This window comes from Lagenorhynchus albirostris, chromosome 15 (assembly GCF_949774975.1).
Source record: "Lagenorhynchus albirostris chromosome 15, mLagAlb1.1, whole genome shotgun sequence".
In the NCBI taxonomy this organism is placed as follows: Eukaryota; Metazoa; Chordata; class Mammalia; order Artiodactyla; family Delphinidae; genus Lagenorhynchus; species Lagenorhynchus albirostris.
Window position 1 is genome coordinate 55,843,334 of NC_083109.1, and position 26,621 is coordinate 55,869,954.

The 26,621-nt window shown below is 43.0% G+C and overlaps 1 protein-coding gene across 13 annotated transcripts in view; it reads left to right on the top strand.

The window, feature by feature from the left end:
* RBFOX1 (RNA binding fox-1 homolog 1) overlaps nucleotides 1–25,591 on the top strand; it is a 362,962-nt gene extending 337,371 nt beyond the window's left edge. For 3 of the 13 annotated variants that reach the window (XM_060122300.1, XM_060122295.1, XM_060122299.1), the window contains exons 12-14: nucleotides 7,560–7,612; nucleotides 21,257–21,332; nucleotides 21,702–21,906. In XM_060122300.1, the coding sequence (XP_059978283.1) occupies nucleotides 7,560–7,612; nucleotides 21,257–21,332; nucleotides 21,702–21,849 (277 nt within the window). In that variant the 3' untranslated portion in view covers nucleotides 21,850–21,906. Of the gene's footprint in view, nucleotides 1–7,559; nucleotides 7,613–21,256; nucleotides 21,333–21,701; nucleotides 21,907–22,863 lie in introns of those variants that run through there. The other 10 variants (XR_009535051.1, XR_009535050.1, XR_009535052.1 and 7 more) reach the window with 6 other exon arrangements.
* Nucleotides 25,592–26,621: the final 1,030 nt, after the last annotated feature.

The window sequence follows — 26,621 nt, forward strand, 5'->3', positions numbered from 1 at the left end:
AGACCTTCTCAGCATGGCCTCTCCACCCTCCAGAGCCTCAGCCTGGATACCTGCTGCTCTTCCCAGCCTCCAGAAACTCGGGGACCCCCTCAGCCATATGAGGGCTGCTTCCCCTAGAGAACACATATGCTTTTCAGAGAACTTGCCTGACCCATTTCCACCCCGTGATAGGCACTCATTCACATGAGAAGCTCCTTCTGCCCAACCAAAGCTGAGGTGGGATTTTGCCGTCCTTGGAGGCTCCAGCCCACCTGTAAAATGACCTATAGCCTCGAAAGGCTCTTAACTATCTCCCACTTGCCCTAAAACCCCAGAAGCCCAGGACTTAACAACACAAACACCAGGCCTCTTTGTGGGGAGAGAGAAGCCTGTATTTTTCATGAGTCCATGCAGCCAGAAAAATACATGATGTTTTCCCCCCAAATAAAGGCTTTCCCATTCATGTTCTCATTGATCTGCACAAAACAAACAAAAATCTAAGAGGGGTAGGTGCTATTTTCATTCCCATTTTCCAGATGAGGAAGCTGAGGCCCAGAAAGGTGAAATGATTTTTCTATTGGAACACAGCTTGTGTGTGACCAGGCCCAGCTTCCAGACTCACAGTTCTCTTTCACTTTAGCCGAGAAAGTGGTACAGTGGGAACCGGGGAGATTATTAAATGTTGGAGATACTAAAATTACAGAAGTGGACTCTCCCCAGGTCTCCAGGAAATGGAGATGCTCTTGCATTTGAATCTCTAAAACTCAGAGATTTTGGATGGAATATTCACACTGGGGACAGATTCACAGTACTTAACTCCTTTTGCACTTAAACATTTTTATGTGTGCGGTGTTAGCAGTAGGAACTGGGGCTCAATAAAATAGTTTTGAATGGGTGTTAATGCAGTCCCCTTTTAAAATAAAAAAATACCAGGATAGACCCTTTCAGAGGAGTCTATAGTCAGTCTTTTTATTCACTTGCTTGTTTGTTTCTTTATACCTCATCTCAATTCTACAATTGGCCATGGCCTCTTGAAGTACATATGATAGAATACTAAATATATATATACACACACACACACACAGAAACACATACACACACACACACACACATATATATATAAATTACAACAGGGCAGGGAAAAATACGAATCTGAATGGGATTTGTACAATTCTAGAGTTTTAGAACTGAGTCAGGGTGACAGTGGCAAAATACTGATCACAAGCAAATCGGTCTCCCTTTCAAGGTGATAAAACTGAAATATAATCAGATTATGAGCTTCGAGATAGCCAAGCCCAGTATAGATATTCCTCAGTGATTTAACATGCCATGAGCATGGCATCAAATTCCTTAAGCTTAGCTGGGTGCCCGGCACGTTGCAAGCCCTCATTAACCATCTGAGAAGTGAATGAACAACACCAGTAAACAATTTAGCAAAGGCACCAAATGGAATTTTAATAGGAGCACCTTTTTTCTGCATGTTATATTTAACTGTTCAGGAAATACTCAAGGCTGGATTCCCTGTGATGGAGATCAACACTAGTGCAATTTAATTAAAAAAACAAAAAAACCCACAGAAGACACAACTCTTATTTCCTGCGAAGCCAGGGCACATATGTTCAGAGAATATTTGCACAGTGAGTAATTAGTTCTCAATGCTGGCAGATACGTTAGAATCACCTGAGCGGCTTTTCAGGCATACCTGTGCCTGGGTACCACTCTCAAAGATTCTGTCCTTTAATGATCGGGCCTGGTAATTGGTATGTTATATTTTTTAAAATGGCCTGGTGATTGGTATTTTATATTTAAAAAAATCTTAGCTGATTGTAATGGGCAGTCAGGTTTGAGAACCTCTGTCTTATAACTAGATGCCCCAGAGACTACAGATAGAATTAAATTGACTTTGTCCCACTGCCATCTTGGGGCTGCCGTCTGCCCGACCAGAAGACCCACTTCTCAGGCTGTAGGGGTTTTTTAGTAGATAGCCTTGGAGGGTTTTATTCGTGTGTGTGTGTGTCTGTGTGTGTGTGTGTGTGTGTGTGTGTGTGTGTGTGTGTGTGTGTGTGTGTGTTCGATTGAATATTCCCAGCATTGGATACAAAAGGAAACTTGCTATGAATGGCGCCAACCCTGAGTTTTGTGTAACAATAGTGACAAAAAAGAATTGAGGCCAAAGAATGATAAATGACCAGAATCTTTAACAGTAGAACTTAAAGCCAGTATTATTTGATGGGAGAACCTCCTGTCTGGCCTTTCCCTCCACCACAACCTATGCCAGAATTTTCTCTGTATCTTGTTGATACCTAGCTTCTCACACCCCTTCCAGCAACACTGGCTGGCTGTTATTTTCATTTGACTCTTAGGATTCAGCTGTGGGTGATTTTTAGAAGAAAATTAAATTGCCAAGAGATGAGATTTCACGGAAGGTGAAAAGTAGGATAATAAGGATAACATGGCAAGTCACAGGACTCATGTAAATGTACCACCAGCTGAGTCAGACCCACAGTCTGGGTGGTCAGTCTTTGGAAATCATCGTAAAACATCATGAAGTCTGGTAATATATTAAAAAGAGAGAAAGACCATGTTAGAAAAGTCCTCCGCAGAGAAGCCACACCCATTACTGACTCAATACCCTCTGTTGTGAGCATCCCTGAGCAGAATCTTAGAGGGTGAATGAGAGTTGGGGTCTTGGAATCTAAAAAAACAAAACAAATGAATATATATAAGAAAACAGAAACAGACTCACAGATATAGAGAATAAGTGAGGAGAAGAAAGGGAGAGGGGGGAGATAAGGGTATGGGATGAAGAGATACAAACTACTATGTGTAAAATAAATGAGCAACAAGGATATAAAGTACAGGGGAATGTAGTCATTATTTTATAATAACTTTAAATGGAGTCTACTCTATAAAAATATTGAATCACTATGTTGTACACCTGAAACTAATTATTGTAAATCAATATTGTAAATACTTTAGTTAAAAAATAAATTGTAAATTTTTATTTACAATATTTATTTAGTGTAAACAAACTTATTTAAAAATAAATATTGTAAATACTTTAGTTAAAAATAATAAAAATAAAATATTTTATTATGATTTTTATATTTAAGCAAAAAAAAAATTAGAGTCTTGAGCCAATCCAACAATGTCCAGATTTCACTTAACATCTTGTTCACATTACATAACCTTCTGTGTCTCCATTTCCTCGTTTATGAACGTGGGGATAATAAGAGAGATTGTAAGGAAAATTGAATGAATATATATGCACAGCACCTGGCAACCGCCTGTCATGGATAAGCGCCCCATCAGCTTTAGGTAGTGGCTCTTTGGTGTCAACACTCCAAAGAGTCAAGATGAACATAGCCTTCTCTCTTGTGCTCGGTAATTTACTATTTCCTTATTTTTCTTAAATTAGCAATCCTCTCTTCTCCCACAAAGCCTCCCCATATCTAAGAGTCTTCCTGGGAAAGGTGGGCTTTGAAATGAAAACGAGAATGAACTTGCAGGAGATCTCTCAGCATGATTTCTCAAATTTCTCCATGGTAAAAAAAAATACCTAAAACCACAATTCCCTCCCTGGAGGTATGAGTGGGGTGCAGATGATCAGACCTCTCTCCTGGAAACTCTGATGCAGGTGGTCAGGGTTGAAACCCAGGCATCTATATTTTTAACAAACATTGTAGATAATTGTCTTCAGGGAAGTTTGAGAAGTTCTGGAGTAGAGGGAGAGGTCAAAAATAGAGAGGAATTCTAGGTGAAAAAAATGGTAAAGAGAATTAGATGCAGACTCACTAGGAAAAAATGGGAAGACCCTGCCTAGATGAACTTGAGTATATCCATTGGTGACAGTGAAAGAAGATGAACAGAGGAGGAAGCAAAAACAGAGAGCATGATATTATGGCCACTTTCACCAGCTTCTGCAGAAATGAGGTTTAAAGCCCATTCTTTTAGAAGGTCTTCAGAAACTAGAAGTAACCTTTCCTGGGCATCCTCAGCAACCACACAGCTAGGTTGTCTTAGAGGCCAGCATGGTGGGTGGCAAAATGGAAGCTGCAAAAGAAGCAAAACCTGCAAGAGATTTGGTGATCCAGCCCCCTTTCCACTCTGCATTTGTGCCATCCCCAAGTGCTTCCCGGCTGTGGCTGATATAAGATGCACCTGCCGAGCATTTTCTAAGCTACCTCTTTCCAGATCCAGTCTCGGAACAATTATGCCAGGACCCACAGGAGTAGGGCTCGGCTTTATTGCTTTTAACCTCTCCCTGTGAATCTAGGGGCAGCCAAGGGGAGAACCATTCAGCTAGACAAGCGCTTCTCAGCCTTGGCTGGATAATACAGTCACCTGGAGGTCTTTAGAAACTACAGATGCCTGAGACCCACTTACAGAGCTGCCCATTTAACTGGTCACTAGGAATTTTAGAAGCACACCAGCTGTTTACCTTGTCCAGCCAAGGTTGAGAATGACTCAGCCAGACCTAATCATCAACAGCCACTGCACAAACCAGTTTGCTGAAAATAAGGTCCAACTGCATTTGAAGTTTAAGTCCTCAGGCCTGGGTTGACAGTGAAGAGCAGACTAGGATTAGCAAAAGGGGACAGGCCCCGTGCCAGGCTCCTTTGCCCTCTTGAGAGGTGACCCCCCTGTCCAGAGCACACCTGGGTTGCTCTGATCATTAAGTTTTCCTGACAGTTTGGGAACAGCAGACTTCTCTGCTAGGTCTTTAATCTCTTTGATCATACCTCTCTCTGGTCATTTGGGGTAAATAATTTCACCGAGAGGGTCATATCATTTTATGGGCAGACTAAAAGACATGGTTTATCTTCAATTTCAAGTGGAGAGAAACAGAATTGTATATAAAAGTGTCCTAACAGAGGAGACATAGACACCACAATGAAACCTGCCCCTTATTCTACCCAAATTCCTCTGTTGGCCTGACATGTGGGGTGTCTCTTACCAGGCTATATTTGCCAGGCATTTCCTATTAATTGTACTTATAATCAATCGATGAAAGGGTAGTTTAGAGGGAGGGGTGATCACACAGGCTTACTCCATGGAATTAATGAGCTTCATAGGAATGCACTTTTCTAAGACGTTAGGGTAACCTTCCTTGGATGTAGTGGGACTGCTTGTGTGGGTTAAAAAAAAGTACAGAATTGATACGTCCAGTGGATTACTACTTTTTTACAAATATGTTTATACTCCTTTTCTGGCACTGCTGCAGAGCCCACGGCATATTCTTTAAAATGTTGGTGATAACTCTCTAAACTTTGATGTAGACGATTTGATAGTTGGAGGTAGCCTGAGCCAACTCTTTTGAAGACAGTAAGTCATCAATGGGAGTAATCGCCTCTGTTTAGAAATTTGCCCAGGAATCAAAGACGCTGAAAAAAGTCCAAATATATAGATTACAAAAACAAAAAAGAAGAAGGAACTGGAGAAAGTGTAGCATTTTTTTAAAGAGTAAGTATATCATGTCAAAAATAAGAGCGCTATGAAGGAGAGCCATCATAGTTTCTAAAAATCTGGTACAATTAAAGAAAAGGGTCTCATTGCTTTATAATCATCCTTGCAGGCTGCATTTTTACAAGTTTTCTCTCTTCATCCAATCACTGTTTTGTTGTTGTTGTTGTTGTTTTGCGGTACACGGGCCTCTCACTGTTGTGGCCTCTCCCGTTGCGGAGCACAGGCTCCGGTTGCGCAGGCTTAGTGGCCATGGCTCACGGGCCCAGCCGCTCTGCGGCATGTGGGATCTTCCCGGACCGGGGCACGAACCCGTGTCCCCCGCATCAACAGGCGGACTCTCAACCACTGCGCCACCAGGGAAGCCCAAACACTGTTTTTTAATCTGTGTTGGTTGCCTCCCATGGCTTTCCCAGAGTCTAGCATGCTGGACAGTTTCTTAGGGAAAATGCAGAAGAGAGACTCAAGGGAGAAGTGCGTTTAGGGTTAGCGAGTATGTATGGGATAGGGCCACCTCACGAATGAGGCCCCCCTCGTAGATAACAGAATGGCTCTTCCAAAGAGCTTGCCCCTTAGATAAACCAGATCACCGTTCTTGGTTATGGTAGGTTCTTCTTCTGATCATGCTAGAAACAGAGGTCCTTCCAAAGTACTTGATTGGTCCACCGGACAATATCATACATGTAATTTGAGCTGTCTGTGTCTTAGAGTCAGTCCTAGGTGAGCAGGTCAAAACAGATACTCAACCCAAACAGCTTCATTTTCAGGGATACTAATTTTACTTCTCCTCAAACCTTGAAAAGTTGATGCCAGATAACGATGGGGCCCAAAAAGTTTGTAAAAGAGCAAAAAGATAGCCAACATCCAACAACACTAACTTTCATTGTTTTAAGAGAGGTGATAAATGAACTTAGTTATGACTTTTGTTATGTGGACGAGAAACATAAAAAATGCTATCCTCAGACCATGCATAATTTTGTTGAGATTTCATTGGTGTGGCAATGATGAGAGTCTTCAGCTGAATGTTAAATTCTAGTGAATTTTCAAATGGTAGCTCTATTTGTATTCCAGGGTGTACCTCTTACAATAGTAAAACTTTCTTAAGATGTTTGAAGGGATGCTCAATCACTAGATACTTTTAGAAACGTTGGAACAAGACCAATCAAACCAAAAGGCAAAAATGCATTTATCTGGGTTCCAGATGATTCCTGTGCACAGTAAAACCTAACAAATGAGAATTAGAAGCCTCAATACTCCTGCTTCTGCGGCATTTAAGAGCCTAGCCAATCTCATTGGGACATTTTTGTAATCTGCCTGACGCCGACGTTCTTATTTCTAGAAAACAGACAGTACCCGTGAATTAGAACATTACATTGTGGAAATGGCACAGTTGGAAACATCTTAAGAGAGTTTTATCATCTTTCTGGATTTACTAAATCAAAGTGAAACAGCATTTTCCATTTCTATTTTCTTTTTAATACCGCATCGTTAAAAATAATTTGGCAAGACAGGGTTTATTTCAATTGATGAGTTCTCTTACCTTCTTTATGTAGCAAGCCTCATTTGGTGAGGAAATTATTACCCATAACATGACACCATTTAACATACTCTTCAGAAATGACAGCATTGCTTTTTCTTTCATTTAAAAAAATTTTTTGGATATTATACTATAATAATAGAGTTTGGGATTTTATGATTTTCCTAGCTAGTTGCAGTATACTCTTTTTCTAAATAGGTAGTCTAATTTTGTTTCTTTTTTTTTTTAGTGTAGTCTCCTTTGAGCATTAGAAATCCGTAGAAGCTCAGTTTGAAATGCCCTAGCCTTAGAAACATACCCTGGCATGATGACATTTTAGTAACACATAATTAATACTTCAGTGCAACAGCTTATACGTGGTCCATGTTCTGACATCATCATGATTTTGTTGAAGGGTTCCCCGCATGCCTGTTTCATGATCTTCCTAAACTCTCTAGGTCCAAGAGAGAGCAGCACATTTCCTTGCAACATCCAAACGCAGCACCCTTCCCTCCCCCTCATCTGAATACATCGAACCAATTGGCAGAGAGAGCATTTCCCCCTGAGCGAGCAGTATTGTGAATTTTATCTTCTCTTCCAGAAATCAGTTCGTCTTCGTTGCAGCAGATGAAATTTCTTGTAACACCTCTGCAGGTAACAAACATTGCTACTTCTTGATGCATCCATCCAAGTCCCAGTATCCTTTTTTTTTTTTTTTCCTTCACATGCTGCAGTCGGTCACGCTAGAAAGTTTAGTTTAAAAAAAAAAAAAGAAAAAGTCATATCTTTGGAGTATAGCTGGAACTTTTCGGCTCTGCTGTCTAAAAAGACAGTAGGCATTTTGCTAACTTGGATATTTTAATTCCAGTTTTAATAATACATGATCCAGAAAAGTAACACTATATTGAATGAAGCCGCAATAAAATCTTATGGTATAATCTTATGGTGAAATACTAAATGGGAGATTTAGGGACACAGTCATGGGACTTCTATGTTTTCGGACGTATTATGTCTGGGTTCACACAGATTTCTATGTGATTATTTGGGATCTGTATGGAATGACTGGTATATATTATAGGCCCTCAAAGAACGAATCTGTAAAGCTGGAGGCATTGGGGAATATAATTATCTCTGTCTTATAAGAAGGGGATCTCTATTCCATTAGTTAAAGATCCTCTAGTTCTTTCTTTTAAAACATACTACAAGTAGCAGGACATGAGAGAGACAGAGTCTTCTGATTTTGAAATCAGGGCATTGGCCAATGGAAATTGCACAGTTGCATGATGTGTCCATCAAAATAACGCCTGTCTTTTTGCTTTGATGTGGTTCAGAACAGTTATGTTTGGACTTCCATTAGCATGGAATTACTTGATTAAATGTCAAGATAGGTGAGTGCCTTAACTAACAACACATTTTTTTTTTTTTTTTTTTTTTTGCTTTGAAGCCTAAACTCTGACCAAAACAATGACTAGGAGATCTTACCAATGTGTTGCTCTTAGTCTACAAGGGAGGATATGACAGCTCATTCTCATGTCATTGAGTGTGCCATGACCTTCAAAAACATACATTAAACGGAGCCTGACACATAGACATTCATCTGTTAACCAAGCACATGTGATCAATGGCGCGCTGTGAACAAAGGCGTGTTTGCTAACGCTTCACCCCCTGCTTACAGTCTTTGGAGAAAAAGAGAGAGATCAGGGAAGCCTGGAGAGCTAGGAACACATCCCCAGCCCTCTCTGTTCTGTTTCACTGATGGTCGGACTCAGTATTTTTAATGGGTTACAGTCTTCCCCTGGGAGTGCCTGAGGTATGCGTGTTCATATTTTAAAGCGCCAGCTTACTCCTTTCTTGAAAACTCGGCTGTTTTCCTTCCAGCCTTTAGCCTCACATATCTCTGTTTCTCCTTGTGAGAGGTGGTGCATTCACTAATGCCTAACAGTAGAAGATGGGGGGTTGCTTTGCTGGGGGTGGCAGGGGAACCTTCCTGGGATACGCGACATTTAACGTTTGAAGAACCTATAGAGAACGAAGCATGCAACTAAAGGGGAAATCAGGGTGGGGAAGAAGGTTGGTTGAAAATGTTAATGAACATCCTTTGTGGCTATACTGGTGGTCCAGAGCCTCTGTCTTCCCTGTTAATCTGTATGCATGTTCCAGTGTGTCTTAGGTTCATTTTGACATCATAGATCAAACATTGCGAAGTTACCACCTAAGAGGTAGATATTGATTTTGCCCTGTGACTTAACAAACCCTGCCTTGTAATAAGCAAGTGGTCCACACACAATATTTCGAAAAGAGGCTGCAGACAATGAAAGTTTGCCTGAGTCGAGAGAGTGTTTTCACCTACCTTGTCTAATTTAGGATGGCTGCTCCGTAAATTCTTAATGAATTGCTATTGATCAAATTTCAAATTGAGAGAGATATCCCTGTTGCTTTGATGGCCATATTAATAATATGTTGTATGCTTCATAAGGTTCAATTTGAACTCTGAATTTCGAATCAAGCATGAAAAAGGAGACACCCATATCAATCAAACGTGAATTATCTCCCAGCCAGACCACCCTCCTCATAGAATGAAAATGAAAAGTCAGAACTGCGCAGTCAACAAAGGTTGTGACTCATGGTTTCAATGAAGTCTTTCTTATTTCCCACATACTGGAAAAAACCCAGGGCACCCACACCCTAAACAGCCCAGCTGTCTGGAGCTCTCCCCTCAGTATACACAACACTCCTTAGGGTGGGTCTAATTGAACCCTGGTGTCTCGTGGATTTCAGTATTTGACCCAGAAAGGCAACTTACCTCTATCGAAATGAGAAAAAGAGATCAACAAGATGCTTAAAGTCTGTTTGGAGGGCTTGATGGGTTTGATACCTGAAATTCTTATAAAGAAGCATTATTCTTATACAGCTGTCTATGAGGGCAGAGATGGCCGGACAGTTTTGTCTGTGGCTTGGGGCAGAGGAGGTGAGATGCAAATCGTAAGATAGGAGCAGTGGAAGCCCTGAAGAATTTTTCTTTCAGTTCCCAAAGGAAAAGTGATTATTTTTACTTGGGTCTTTTGTAGATGCCAACAGGTCGATTCTGCTTTGCTGGCCACATAGAGGAAACATGTCTCACTAGCATGTGTGGTTTATGAGACTGTATTTACAAGGGTATGTGTTTTCGTTGTCAGTGGCTCCAACTGCAATATTGGTTGTCTCAGTCTGATTTTCGTTCCTGAAAGACATGTGTTTATGTGGCTGTCTCATTCACCTTGAACCACACCAAAGGCTTCTCATTCTGTAACATCAAGAAACTTTGATGAGTTGGATTCTGCAGGAGATGGTGAAAAGGGCAAGGTGATTTTCCCTTCTCTTCGACCTGAGGTCTCCCTGCTGCTGTGATTCACTGGAGGTTTTCCAGGACTGGCCAGGGATTGTAGTTGGAGTAGAATGTGGGTCTTGTACAAGAATGGAGGTTGAAAAGCACATGACTTATTTTGATAGAACAGCTGGAAATTCATTTCAGTTAATTCATATGTTTTGGGTCATCACCATGCATCAGCAACTCTTCTAGGCTTTCGAGACATAGCATTAAATAAGTTAAGAGAAGCCCTTCCTTCAGAGAGCCTCCATCCTTCAAAAAGCCTCCATCCTAGTGCAGACCAGACCCCAAACATACATGAGCATATAATATAATTGCATGTAAAGTTATACAGTAGCTATAATGAATCAAAAAGCAAGGGTGGGGGTAGAAAGTAAGTTGCGATGCTACTTTTATATTCATTGATCAGAGGTGGCCTCTCTGAGAGGGTGACACTTGAGCCGGGACACGAATCAAGCCAGGGTGTGAGCCAGGTGAGTAATTGTGGAATTGAAAGCATTTCAGGCTGAAGCAGCAGCAAGTGCAAATGCCCTGTGGTTGAGGTATGCTTAAGGTGTTCAGGCACAGCGTGCCCAGAGCATGTGAGTAAAAGGGAGGATTTTAGAGATAATACCAGGAAGATAGCCAGGGGTCCAAACAAATTAGAACTTGGAGGCTACAGAAACCATTTGAGATTTTAAGTGTGGTAGGAAGGCGTTGGAGGGTCGGCTGTGGTTTGACTTACTTTGTTTAATGATGAGTTGGACTGCTTTGTGGATTTCAATATGGCAAGAGCAGAAGAAAGGGAGTCCCTTGGGGCAGCCCAGGGAGGTGTTACAATGGCCTGGGTTAGGACAATGGCTGTAGAAGAGCTGAGAAGTGGTTCCTTGGCTGTATTTTGACAAGAGAACAAACAGGATATGCTGGCAGATTAGAAACTCGCGAGGACCAGTTTGTGTTAAATGCCCACACGTCCCTCCTGCCCCCAGGGTGTATTGGTCATTTCCCTGGAGAGCTAAGGCTTTTTGTTAGCAGGGAAAGCAAGCCTTTCATCCCTGCAGTAACTGTCCCTCATATGGGCTTTACTGAATTCCCCAGGGTGTAGTCATAACTTGCCGTCATTTATTGAGCAAATTCTGTGTACTTACAAGTATGATAAATTATATACAGTATATACATATATACACATGCATTTATGTATATATGTATGTATGTATATATACATGCATATATAATTTATTACAGTAGCTCAGTGAGGTAGAGGTTACTACTATCCTTGCTTTGCAAATTAAAAAAGAACAAAACGCTCAGGCCCAGAGGGGTTTGGTAACTTGGCCATGGTCACACAGGAGTCTATCTGGTCCCACTGCTTTTTCCCTGAGACCACACTGCCCCCAATTACTCCTTTCATCTTGACCTTGGAACATTGACCTTTGCCTCCAGATGGAATTCTCCTGCATTCTTCGGCTGTGCTATCTTGCTCCTAGAAAACTAGTATTTGTGAGTTGGGAATGGGCATCGTTGTTAAAATCTGGAGGGACCCCAAGGGAACTAAACGATTCTCTAAACAGTTGTTCCAGTAGGAGTTTGTTTGACTTGGCCCGTCTCCTTCATGCAGCTCGTGTGTGCTGAGCACTTGACATGCTGGGCGTGGGTCTGGGGGCAGAACAGAGTGGTGAAGGGAGAATTCTGCATATCCAGGGAGACAGAGGGTCACACAAGCCAAGGGTGTTCTAGTGCTATTCTCCAAAATTCCCTCTTTTGCTGAAAATCAGTGGTGAAAAATCAACAGATAACCCATGCCCTGAAAACTACCAGACACTTTGACTTCATTGTTCTGGCTGCCAGCTGCCCCTGGCCCAAGGGAGCGTGTGCGCATGTGTGTGTCTCTGGGGGGCAGGTGAGGCTGGGTCTCCGTCCAGCAGCCAGTCTCGCCCCTCCACCATGGCAGGTACCATCGTGGCGATGGGAAGCCAGCCTGCGGAGAGACTCCCAGTCCCTTACGAGTACTGGGATACAGAAGCCTGGGCCATAAAAACACATCTGCAAATGCTGTTGAAACCAGTCCCCGTGACATGGGTTGCTATACGCTTTTATTAGAGGCATTGTTTGGCAAGTTCAGGGGCACAGTGGGGGGGGGGTGTCACCAGCCCCCTCCATCTCTTTATCCCCCCCAACCTGCACACGCACACACTTGCACACCCATGCAGTCGTACTAAGACCTCAGATAATATTTAGAAGAAATTTCCAAATTGGCCATTCCTCTAATTGATCCTTCAGCAAATTTCGTCTAATGGTCTTCCTTCCGTTTCAGTGATTTCATTATTCAGCAGAGTTATCATGCAGCAAATCGATTGGTAGTTAATTGGTCTGTTTCCAATAAAATGTGATGTGTGTTCTAACAGGGGAAGCACAGAGTGATAAGGGAACATATAGGCAAAGGAACTTAGTAAAAATAATCATAGCATTTATTGAGCTCTTACTGTGTACTAGGCATAGTTCAAAGCTTGTTGCATGCAATAATTATACCTTCTAAAAATGAAATGTCTTTATCAGTTTACTTATGAACATTAACGATATCCAGAGAGCTCTGAATTAGCCTGAGTAAGGGAGGGCTAATCAGGGCAGAATTTAAAAAATATAGAATAGTGGTTATCCCATGTCAGAGTGGGTGGCGACCACCTGCAGAATTTATTACAAATGCATAAGCGACAAGGTCCCACTGTGTAGCACAGAGAACAATGTTCGATATCCTATGATAAACCATAATGTGAAAGAATATAAAAAAAGAATGTATAAATATATATATGTATATATATATATAGGTAACTGAATCACTTTGCTGTACAGCAGAAATTAATACAACATTGTAAATCAACTGTACTTCAATAAAAAATATTGAAACTGAAAAAAGAAACCAAATGCAGAATCCACTCCATCCTCCCCTCTGCCTGCCCCAGAGATTCTGGTTCCTAGGTCTGGAGAGGGAGCCTGACAACCTGCATTCTTACGGGTTCCCCCCCCCCCCCAGGCCATTCTAATAGAGAAGGCCTCAGCTCACACTCTAGGAAACGTTGAGCTGATCAGTCAGGAATCTTCTGCCTTTCAGTGGGTGGAGGACATTCAGTAGGTTTTTCTGGAGTCCTCCTCTGCAACATGGTGGCCGATTACCACGTGGCCATGGAGCCCTTGGAATGTGGCTGGTCCAGATACACACTAGATTTCCAGAACCTGGTACGAACACGATGTAAGGTACTTCACTCATCATCTTTATGTTGATGACACGTTAAATGTGTTTTAAAAACATTAAAGTGTTTTTAATCTGTCGGGTCAAATTAAAATATAAAAAATTAGTGGCACCTGTTTTCTTTTTACTTTTTTTTTTAATGTGGCTACTATGAACCTTACAGTGTCCTCTGTGGCTCGCATTTGTGGCTCTTTTTTTTTTTTTAACATCTTTATTGGGGTATAATTGCTTTACAATGGTGTGTTAGTTTCTGCTGTATAACAAAGTGAATCAGTTATACACATACGTATGTTCCCATATCTCTTCCCTCTTGCGCCTCCCTCCCTCCCACCCTCCCTGTCCCACCCCTCCAGGCGGTCACAGCATTTGTGGCTCTTGTTATACTTCTATGGAGAGTAACGTTAGAGAGCCGTGTTTTCATTCATTTTGCTCAAATGAATATTGAAAGAGTGTGTGCGCCCCAAGAACTGGTCTCTTAGAGACCACCTGGAATGAAAATATTGTGACGGGCAGCCTGGACGTTGGTAGTGTGTCTTGACTTTATGTTTTAATCTTGCCTCTGACTGTGTGTGTGTGTGTGTGTGTGTGCGCGTGCGTGCTCTAGAAGGACATCCCTGGGGTACAGGGCCCAGAGTCTATCTCCTTCTCATCCTGTTCGTTAACCTCTTAAAATCTTTGATCTGCTTACATGGGACGTGGAGGGTGCTGGTACACAGGGCTTCAGAAGGACCACTCAGTTCAGGGGTAGTTCTGACACATGTATCCCAGGGGCTTTACTGGAGGGACCTCACATAGAATAGAGAGAGGGCAGGAGCTGCAATCCTCTCAATAATCTTAACAACATCAATAACTGATGCTTGTTTGGGTTCTCAGTAACGGGTGACCCTCAACCCTCATTTCAACCTCACTACAGCCTTATACAACCCGTCTGCACCATCATTATCTCCATTCATGGACGGAGAAACTGGCTCAGAGAGGAGAGAAACATTCTGAGGTTACAGCAGGGGAAGTGCACAAGCAGAATTTGATTCTAGGAATTCTGACCCTGAGGAATTCTTACCTGCTCTGCAGCCTTGCTTCTCTGCAAGTGTACTGAAGATCTCACGGGGGGATACAAACACAGAATGTTCATTGTGGTCCCCCAGGGATTAAACCGCATCTGGGGTGTCATGTTGATTTCAAGGCATGATGGGAGATTTTGGTAGAGCTGTAGTTGGGACACATAGAAGGTGAAACAGACTTTCTAAAAGGAGGGTGGCCTTGGCCTTGGCCTTGGCATTGAAGAGAGTGTGGCCATGCGTCTTTTGTTGGAGGAGACATTCTGGAGTGGAGGGACCGTGTAACCAAAAGCAGGACTTACTGTGTCTTCTCGACTCCCAGACAGAGGCTGGTACTCAGCTCCGATGAATCCAGAATAAGGGTTCTTACCTCAAACCTGTGCTGTTTGTGTTCGTAAAAGGAAGAGGTTGTGAATGGTATTGAGAAGGCGTAGCAAGGATGGTACCATCTGAGTTGTCATGGATGTGATCTGCTTCTCATAGCTTCTGCAGCTTTTGGGTGTATATGCCTACTTACATCCACACAGTTCAGACGCGGGACAGGCATCCGTGTACAGCAGCAAACTCTGCGGCTTCCCATCTAGAAGCCAAAGAGCCCAGAAGAGGCTTTCCCTCCTACTTCTGAGGAAAAGAATCATGAGACTGGAAAAGGTGATTTACGAAGATAATCATTTCAAATCCAAGCTAAGGAGGCAAGCAGCAGGAGAGTCGGGGTGGGATAACTCCCTGTGCTTCCTCTTGGAGCATTTCTTCTATTTCTACCCTATCTTCCTTAGAGGTTTTGAGTTATGGGACTGTTACCATCCCTCTGACTAATGTATCTTGGGAAGCTTTTAGACTAAAGCCTGGTCACCCCCATGGTCTACAGTTATATAAGCCATTGCCTAGATTAGACCAGAGAAAGCTACTGTAGTGATAGAGGAATATTCCTTAGTGAGTGCCTTCACTAAGAGGAAATGAGCCGCTGAGGTCATGACCACAGGAGAGGAAAGGGGAGCATTTCCTAGCTAAACCATCACTCTCCAAATAGCAGACTGTAAGAACCATAGGGCCATGGTGCGGGACCCTGTTTGTACACTGTGTGGGAGGCGTGTGACTTGAATGAGTGAAATTCCCAAACCCCTTCCAGACTCTATCTTAGATATTAGGAGGGCACTGTAGCCCCAGTGGCATTGCAGAGACTGCAGGCGTGCATTCTCATCCCTAGTGAGGTATCCTGTTTTGAATGCATACTCTGTAGCATGTCCCCTTGTGGTGGGGACTCAAACCTTTGCACCTTCGTGCTGCATTGAGGCTGTCTAGGAGGGCTACACCACACTGGGAACCTCATCTGAGGACTGAGCCCACTTTATTCATCTTTCTGCCTCACAGGGATTCCCTCCAGCTATCTGTGGGACAGGAGGCATGGGGAGGTGATGCTAAAGTAAGAATAAAAGGTCCCAGGAGCATAAAGACCCTGAATTAAAATATATAGAGTGAACTCTATGCAGTGAAGCTAATTACAGTGTTCTTCCGATGTCCCTATAAGAAAATCACTTGATTGTTAAAACCCTGGGGTAGGGTACCAACATGGCCCTATCATATTTCTTTCACATCCAGCTAGTTGCACCCGGATTTAGAAGATGTTAATAATAAGTAGTATTTACATTTCTCAGTAGAGTTGACCAAGCACTTTAACAAACACGGGCTCATGTTTCCCATTCAACAGGCGCTTACTTATTCATTTGACTCCAGCATAACCTCAAGTTCAAATATAGCAATTGTGACTACATCTGTAACTCATAAATGAGAGATCTTGACTCCAAAAGCATCTGTGACTCGATTGCTAGAGCTACACGTGATTCTTTTGGAATAGGATCTTTCGGTTGCCTCTGCAGACCAAAAGTCTGGGCAGGAGTGAAAGGTTAGCTTGTGAAATTCTGTATAAGAACCCTTGTATCATAATCTCCACTATCTGTAGATGGCTTTAAAATGTATCTGGTTTCCTTTCATGCACTTTATCTGTGAATTAGGCAGAGCTCAGACAGAACAAAACCATTTTACGTAAAAACAAGGAAAATGAGGCTCAGAGAGATTTCCCTGCGTCATTGAGCAAGGACATTGCAAAGGCAGAACTTGGACCTGGATCTTGTGGCCCCAAGCCTTTGTCCTCCGCAGGGCAGGCTGGCCTCCTGGTTTTAACTTGTCGCTAAGGTCAAAAAAACATGAGTGTTCACGATGGCCGCGAGCTGCGGTGAACGAGCCAGCAGAGCAGTTCTCTTTTATTCCTTTGTTCTTTCCCTTTGATGAACTTTATGGCAACTTGGCCTCTGTTTTGTGAACTCTCAGGGGTGATGTGAAATGACACACTGTGTATTTTGAGTCTCAAGAAACTTTTCTTCTGAGCGTCTTGAAGGGTTTTGAGTGTCTCTGGGAGTAGCTGACCTAGACTCTTCAGAAAGCATAGCTGCGAGAATCTTTGCTCCTGACAGAATCACTATGATGGATACAGGGCTCCTCCCGGGCCTCTCTTCTCTCTTTCCTCCTCCCTCTTGCTGCCTTCACTCAACATGTGGCATTGGCTTGGTCCCTTGTTCACCTGCCCCATGGCCAATGCTGTGCTGGACACTGGGGAGAAAAGGGGAAACAAGGTAGACTCAGCTCCAGCCCCCGAGGGACTGGCATTCCAGAGGGGGACAGGTACATCATCAGGTAGAGAAGGAAACAAAATGAATGGAGATTTGCTCCATCACGTGAAGGATGGGGATGGGGTTGGAAAGCATGTTTGTTTCAGAAAGAGCGATCAGGGAGGCAGGCAGCGCTGGGGAGCTGACATTTGAGCTGAGACATAAAGGAAGAAAGGACGCAGTTCAGATAGAAGATGAGCACGGGCCAAGGTCCTAAGGAGAGAGTGAATTTGCACACATCCCAGGAGTATTGATGAGGCCAGAGTGTCTGGAGCACAGTGAGCGAGGGGTAGAGGGGAGTAAGATAGGATTGAGAGCGGGCCAGGAGCAGCTCATGAAAGTTTGGATTTTATTCTAGGATCGATGGACAGCCATTGAAGGATTTTAAGCAAGGGAATTAGATATGATTAGATTTATATAGATTGATATTAGATAGATGGAAAGATAGATATAGATGACAGATAGATAGGGACAGATAGATAGATAGACAGATAGATTTAGATATAAATGGCTGGCGGATTGAAGAAGCAAGAGTAGGACCAAGGAGACAAGATTCAAGCCTGTTTTTGATTTGGTTCTGATGAAATACCCGTGGCTTATGTCAGGGTGATGGTAGCGTGAGTGGAGTGAAGTGGACATGTTTCAGATTTCATCTGTAATTTCTGATGGATGGGATGTGAGGCCACAGAGAGCATCATGACCCGATTGCACTATTGTCCCCTTTGGCCAGGGATGGGTGGTGTGGAGGGTGACCACAGGCGCGGGTTAGTCATAACATGGCGGTCTTACGACATTACCCATCTTTCCCATTGAGGTCCCTGGGAATTGCCACTCTTCCTTTGCGCTGTGCTGAGCCAGCTCTGAGGATAGGAGGTCGCTGACGTGCCTGGCATACCTGCTGTAAGAGTAGAGCTCAAGTCCACATCTTCCCTAATAACCTTGTGTCTAAATGGTAGTGTCACACAAGGGCGTGTTTAGAGATTAGCATTTGAAAAGAAGCCTCCTTGCTTTCAGTTTGAGCTGACATGGTCCCTTTTCCTCTGTGGAAATGAAATTTATTAATCATAATAAAACCATCGGATTCTGAAGGTAGAGGTCACCCTGAGGAGAAAAAAGAGCTCGCTCATTTGCAAGGACTAGTTCGGTGCTGCTGTATTTTTCTTCTGCCTGGGAAGGGAACACTGCCAAACTGTTACCTTGGGTTTTCCACAGGGGTTGAAACTTGGCCCAGGGTTATAGATAGATAAGAACTGACCGTTAAAGTATGCGAGAGGAGAAGTGGGGCTGCGTTTTCAGGGAATACATTCAGACTGCCAATCTATTGTCTCCCCAAAAGAGGACGTTTTGCCACAGTAAAACCGGTCCCCAAATTAAAAAACTCATCGTCATTGCTCTGAGTTTGCATTTTCACACTTGTTTTGAAGGAACACCATGCTGTGGCTTCACTTAGTAAATGTCCAGGCATTTTTAGTTTGCCTTTGCTGTTTACGGCCTGTTCCTACAACCAGCTTTGCCAGATGAAAATACATAAAAAATAATCCTATTAACAGTTTTTTCCTCCAGACCCATGACAGACTTTATTTTCTCGTGAAATGAAAATCAACACCAAAGTTATCCATCGTGTTCTTTTCCCCCTATTAGTATCTACTTCTAATAATGGGTAGAGAGGCCCGGGTTTCATGAGTGACCTCCACGAATAAGAGTTTTTTCAAAAACGTCATCATTCTTCTTGTTTTAACACACCCTGTCTTGGACGTACATCTGTTTTCTTTTTCTCCCAGACAGGGAGAATCTGATGAAAGGCCATTTTCGATGAGTCAAAGGCATGAGGGGTGTCCCGAGGAATGAAAAGCAAGAGGGGGTTGACTACTTGTTAGTTTCGCTGAGAGAGTCATCTCAGAAAAGAAATATCTATTCATGTCACTACTTTTTTTGTTTGTTTTTGCGGTACGCGGGCCTCTCACTGTTGTGGCCTCTCCCGTTGCGGAGCACAGGCTCCGGACGCGCAGGCTCAGCGGCCATGGCTCACGGGCCCAGCCGCTCCACGGCATGTGGGATCTTCCCGGACCGGGGTATGAACCCATGTCCCCTGCATCGGCAGGCGGACTCTCAGCCACTGCGCCACCAGGGAAGCCCCATGTCACTATTTTTGAGGATCAGGACAAAGACTCATGTAGATTATCTGAGCTCAGGGACCTTTGAAACAAGCAAAAGGAGGGCTTGGGAGTAAGACATATCCAATGAGAACTTGGTATAATCATATATTGTTTTCCATCTGGAGTCTAACTCAGAGCCTGAGAGTTAGAAGATTCTTCCCCCAGCTTCTTCCCACCTTCCCAGGCTCCATGGTGTGAGATCCATCCAGTACATTCTTATCCATCAACTATGAGAAAGAAGATTGGAAGACAGGTGGGGGAAGATAGATAGGGAAGGAAAAGAATAAGGTCCATGCAAATTAGGCTCCAGGGTTGATAGCACAGGCAAACGATTTCTTCCTGCCTTGTTCCTTCATTCTTTAAAGGAAAGTTCAAGACTTGACAGCTGTGAATAATCCACATCTACCCCGCTTAGTGGCTGGTGTACCCCTCCCCCAGCCGCTGTGAATGTTGGTCACTAATGGCACCCAGTTGCCTCTTTCTGCAGAGCCTTACCCTCTGCCAAAGAGTCACTTCAACTAGGAAGTTATTCTCTGCCCTTCTGGGAAGCCCACAGCTAATGCTTAATGTACATGAACATTAAAAAACCAACCCACTTGCCTCCAGATGGGATCAGCTCTGGGGTGCAACTCTCAGGATCAGGTAGAAGCTAAACTCCGGCTCAGACCACATACGTCCTTGCTTCTCTGTTTTCCCTTTCTCCGACCTGCTCGCCACTCTCTCCTCTTGAAAGCACCCCTCAACAAACCAGGTACGGAAGAATCTCCATTTCGGGCTCTGCTTCCAGGGACCCTCACCTAACCTAGCCTGCATCTCAGCTTTGATCGTTACCAAAACAGCAATGTTCAAACTCTCTCCGAGAAGATATCTGGCAGGCCATTCAACGAAGGGTACCTGGAACCATGGAAAAGGTGTGATAGTTGCCCTGAGAGATTCAAGGATCAGCTCTGACTCTGTCTAGCTCTGTGACCTTGAGCAAGTGACTCAACTTCTCTGAACCCTAGATTTCTGATTTGTTGCACTGTTCAGTTCCAGACACTTTGTAGCTATCCAGTGCGTTAGGCTTCCATCCCTTCTACATTTTTATTCTAAAACCTGTGCTGGGAGCCAGGGAAGTGAAGGGAGGAGGATGGGAGAGAGAGAGAGAGAGGAAAATAAAAAACTCAGATAAGGAAATGGCATCAAGAAATATATTGTTTGAAACATGTCCCTTGCCAGAACCTGGCTGTAGATGATGAGATAGAAGTTCTGGGGTGAGAGAACCAAAATCAAATCAGGCTGTAATTCTTGAATGATGGGGCGGCGGTCCCACGGATCCTTTAAGGATGCATCTATTTGACTCCATTTGTTCTCTCCCATTCTAAGATGTTGGACCCTAAGTGTACAGACTGGGTTGCTTCACTCTTTTTGATCCACCCTGTCTCGCTTGATTGGTGACAGCTATATTAGGAGAAGAGGACAATTTCTCTTGATTATAGCTTGTCCTTTGTGGTTACTGGCTTTCTTAAAACCACTCTTTCAAATTGTTTCCTCTGCCTCCCTCCATCTTCGAGGTACCTACCTGAGCAGTGTAGCAAGGGGTGTGCGAGAGAGAGGAAACGCACACACACACACCCCTTTATCACCAGCGGTGTTAAGTGGACAAAGGAATGTGTTGTATAAGATGGACTTTTCTCATGTTACAGGGCCGATTGGAATATGTTTCTTATTTCTCAAGATGAATAGGGCCCCTCCACACTGTCTTGGTATTTTGTGTTTTATGGTTGTTATTATTACTTCATAATTGCACATTATGGATTAATCTTCACCTCTGTCTTCCTTTCAGTTACGGACGAGTTTATGCTACCGACCCCTACCACCACACACTTGCTCCAGCCCCCACCTACGGCGTTGGTGCCATGGTGAGTACCAATTCCTCCTCTTCCTCACTTCTTCCTGCCTCCCATCCCTCCCCACAGCTGGGACCTTAGGATGGGTTGACGGTTGACGTCCTCTCACTTTCCCTTAATTGAATTTGTCTCCTGCTAACAGCAGCTAAAATGCCACATTAATCCTCCCGGTAAACTTGATAAATGTCTTAATTTCTTGGCAATGTAGTGCATGTAAGTTATTATATTTCTCATTTCGCAAGTCTCACCTAGCCGAGCACTTACCTTAATGGAATAATTAGTCATTTTGATAATTAAATCCATCACTAACAGAATGCAGTGTCAATGCAGAACTTTTTTTTTCTTTTTTTTTCCTCCCTCCCTTGCTGCTCATTCACATAGCCCCAAGGTTCCAGCCCCAGCACAGACTTCAGAGGAGCTAAGCTGCACACTTCCAGGCCTCTGCTGTCAGGCAGCTGAGAATCTGACTGCCTCTCCTCCCCTATTACAATTCATGTTTAAAGTCATAGTCGCCCAGGAAAGAAAATAGAGAGAAGGGCACACTTTGTGTGTGTGCCTAGTACATAAGGAATTAGAAGGAATCAGTTTGGGGGTTGTCTTTTGTTTTTTTGCGGGGGGTCTGGGTTTTTGTTTTGGGAGGGGCGGGGGGAGGGCAACACTGGGAGGTGGGGGGGTGAATTTGCCTGTACTTGTTCAAACTTCTATGCACTAAAACGTACAGTAAGACGTGCCCATCACGTGAGAGCGTATGCAATCATTACAAAGCTTTTGGCATGCAGTTTTCTGCTTGGGATCGAGAATATCAGTCCTTCTCCTAAAAATAAATCCCCATAGGCATTCGTTTGAATCGCCAAAACTTTTCGCAAAAGGAAATAGTTGAGTGCCACCTCCAAGCCATCTAAAGCCATGGCCAGACAGTTGCCTGGAGCTTGGTCGTAGAAATTCCGCCATGATTTGGAAACCCATTATTTTGCACAAGTTTAGTGACATCAAGTAATTCATCTGCACAACTCCTCTCTCAAGAGCAACTTGCATACAGATTGTTGAGCCAAGTCAAGTAAGAAGCTGATTTACATTCTCATCCTGATTTTGCATTCAATCAGCTCCGCTTCAACACCCAGTCCACTTGGGGAATGTGTTGGAAAGGAGCGTTGAATGACTACATTCAGTAAGTCATCTGCATTCGACTTCTCGAGTGTAGATAGAGCTTTTCCCGACGGAACACAGTATTATTAACGAATCAAACAAGCCAACAGAATGAGACAGCCCCAGTCCTTCAGTGGTCCATTTGTACCCGAGTCCTTTTAGCTCACAGGGCTGGCCGACGGAATTTGGTTTTACAGGGATTTTTCGTTATAAGGAGCTATTGGGGGAGGTCAGGATGGCCCTATCTTCGGTTCTCTAAGAGTGACCTGGGATGGGTAGGGGTGCCTCCGTCTTGGTTGTTTCTGAGTGTCTGTTTTTCACATTAGTCTTTTTTGATGATCCATGTGTTACAAAAGGAAAATGTAAAAAACACACCCCTTAAATTGCTTTGTTTCAGAATGCTTTTGCACCCTTGACTGATGCCAAGACTAGGAGCCATGCTGATGATGTGGGTCTCGTTCTTTCTTCATTGCAGGCTAGTATATACCGAGGGGGATACAACCGTTTTGCTCCATACTAAATGACAAAACCATAAAAACCTTCCAATGTGGGGAGAAAGGAAGCTTTCCGAGGCCTGGGTATTGCAATACATGCAGTAGTGCATCATTTTAGCATCTAAAAAAAAAATAAAAAGAGGAAAAAAAGTACATTTTTTATCTTATACCTCAGATATTTTGTTCTGTGTATTTTAATATTGTGGGTCTTTCATTTCCTGAAGGTTCCGTAGTTTGGTTGCTGGCTGTAGGAGTTTTTGTGGTTGATCTAGAGAGATGCTAGCTATGACTAAAAACTGGTGTAGGGCCATATCCAGAGTGCTATCTCATGTAAATGAATTATATATGCTGAATATTAAGCTACTGGGGTTATCAGCTGTTTGGGAAGCGTGTAAGTGACTACAGGAGTCATGTTCTTCTGCATCTGCATTATTTTATTTTATGAAAGGGGAAGGGTGGGCGGCACCTAGGGGGTTGGGACTGGGGTTTGGCTGAAAGAAAAAAAAAAATAGTAACTGATGAATCTAAACGACCCACACTGCACCAACAACCATATATCAACGGTTCTAAGTCACTCGTTGTCAGTTCAAGCCAAAGGTTATGTTGTTAAGGGGATGCTTCTAATAATACTTGTGCATCCGAGCTGAATGCAGCTGTGCAAACCCACCCTTTAAACCATTCCACCCGGCGGTATTCAGCTTCTTAACCAGCCGCTAGTTATTTAGGCAAAAGACTGATAGTTAGGCCATCCACAAGCATTCTTTTTATATTTCTTCCAGTATAATAAATTATTGATATCATTGCTGACTTTTATATTATGGGAGGGAAAAAAATAACATTAATAAAAAGGTGATAAAAAGCACTGTTTCTATTTTTTTCTTTTTTTCCAAAAAAAAGAAAGTAATAAAAACTTAAATTCTTTGTACCAGTGAAAAAAAATGTATAAAATTTACATCTGTGCAGTGGCATTGTTAAGTTCTAGAAACAGTCATATGAAGCTTTAGTTTTAGCCTTGTAGAACAACTGTTACAGACAGACGTATAATTTTTATGGAATTACATGATAATCATATTCGGATTTATAGAAGCATTTTACAAGTATTGCAGTCATTGGGGTAGAGATAATCATGGTACTTTCATCCGCTTGGTACTTTTTGAAACTTGACCGTGTCGTGTAAGCAACCTGCAATTTTTCAGTCCGTGAGAGCCCGCCCTCCCATTCCTCCTGGTCCCCGAGGATTCTCTCAAATCAGTATCTTTAGTTTGTTTTTTTTTTTGTCTCCAAGGCCCAGGACACTTGTCAGAAGGAAGCAAAAAAGTAGGTCCACCCTCAACAGCCCCCAAAGAACAAAGTCCCCCCACCTCTGACGCAGGGCCCGAGTGACACAGCCGAAAAATTGCAGTTTGTCCGTATACTTCTTCTGTTTGAAGTCTTTCCATGTTGTCCTGTTTACAAAGTTAATCTAAGTTGGGTGTCACAGACCTTCCTGTTTTTGTATTTAAATAAAAAAAAAAAATCCTGCAGCAAGTCGTCCCCAGTAGTTTTGCTGCCATAGGTAAAATTTCCATGTGTGCGGTGCAGGCCATCTGGCATGCACTTTAGTAAAGCTATCAATTCACCGCTGTGACCTGCCAAACTGCTGTAACAACTCTGCTTTAAGACAAAAACCAAACAAAACTTAAAAAAAAAAAAGTGTTTGTGATCCAGCTTTTCTCTTGTCATCCTATGTGCATGCAGTAAGATCGGTTGGATATTAAATAAAGTCTCACGAGATTTGAAAACCGAGTTTCTGTAGCTTCGCTATCTAAGACAGATCACCGTGATCTTGCAAAAAGAGAGAAACGGGGGAAAAAACTGCTTAGCGGCCAAAAGTAGAAAAAGATGTTCTTTTCACCAGATTGATTTGGTGGGGGCGGGGGCGCGTGAGGGTGTTTCAGAGCATCCCTGAGACATTCTCGTCCCCCTACCTGGAAGATGATGGTGTCATGACAATGGGTGCCTGGTTGATGTTTTTAAGGGAAACGATGTACTAAAATGCTACCGCATCCGACCCCAAAGGGGAACAAGGTAGAAGGAACAGAGGGCTCGGGAGAATCAAGTGATGTCTCCCATTTGCCTCAGATTTCAAAATCCAGAATTTGCATTGTATTTGGAATCACAAACATAGAATTCTTACTGTGTTGGTTCAAGTAAAATTAATTTGCAGTTTTGATTTTCATCGATGAGCTGTACTTTCCCCCATGATTGTATGTAGTTTTAATAAAATCATTTAGAGCCGCCTGGGTGCCAACTGATGTTACAGAATCTTTTGTCAGGCACTCCTCCAAGAGGCCAATAAGTCATTTTAAACTGTATGTCAGAGATGTAAACAGACATTTTGGATTTTTTTAAACGGTATTTATTTGGAATGTTTTCATTTATCTAAATAACTATTGCTATTATGAATTATGGAAAAAAGATTACTATCATGTGTGGCATATAGTGACTTAACACACACCTCACGCAATCTGCAAACCCAGAAAATGTGTATATCTGTCTTTAGAAATTAGTGTTTATATCACTTACAGTGGTTTGTGAATAAAGAAAACTGGTTTGTAATATCAAAAAATAAAAGCTTAGTCTGAAAAGGTCCACATGAGTTGTGTTCTGAGTCCTTTGGCTTCTGTGTGTTTCCTGGGGGAGTGGAGTCATCACGCCCACACAGGACTGCCCTTATGCCCACCAGGGGCCATGGGTTGGGGCCACCCAGGTGAGCAGTGGGCTGTCCTGGTTGCCACAGGTAGACCCAGGTGCTTCCTGCAGGTGCTCTGGCTGCCTGGCTCAGAGGGCTCCCCTTCCTCATGTATCTTTCCAAAGAAGTCCGTGGAACCAACCACAGATGTTTAAGAAAGAAACAGAACTAAGCTAGCTCTTTCCTGGCATGGCAATATCAGCCTTTGGTTTAAAACAAAACAATAACAACTACTGTACATTTCAAATGAAACATCTACTAACATCTGTTAAGTTATTAGTACAACTCTTAGTTACTAGTACAACAGTTAGGGAGACTTGTAGGAAGATGAAAAACTAGTAAGTGGTAGAGTTTACATTTACTGAGGGCTTACTAAGACCAAGAATCTTGTGTTCCTCATTTCATTTACTTATTTAATGCTCCCACCAGGGTTGGATTATCCACCCCATTTAGTTATCTTAATAATATCTTAATCCTATCTTATTTACTTAATACTGCTATCAAGTTGGTAAGACACAAAGATTTTAAAAATACGGGCTCTGGAAGCAGGTGTTCTGAGTTTGAATCCTGATTCAGTCCCTTGCTAGCTGCAGTCAAGGGCAGGTTAAACCGAAGCTCTGTGCCTCGGTCTCGTCATCCATAATTCAGGATGAGAAGACCACCTACCCTTTAATACTGATATGTGGAATAAAAGCATATATGGGAAGGGCTGACAGTGGTACTTCATAAATTGTAAGCTCATTGTTTACAGGTGAGGACACTGAGACCAAAGAGGTTAATTTATCTGAACCACACAGCAAGCCAGTGGCAGGTCCAACATTCCACAATGGGTCCCTGTTCTCCTGGCCCAATGGGAAATTTCAGCAATTTTAGAAGTCTTGCTCTACGAGCCAAAGGCTGATTTTTTTTTTTCCCCACAACGCAGTTGTC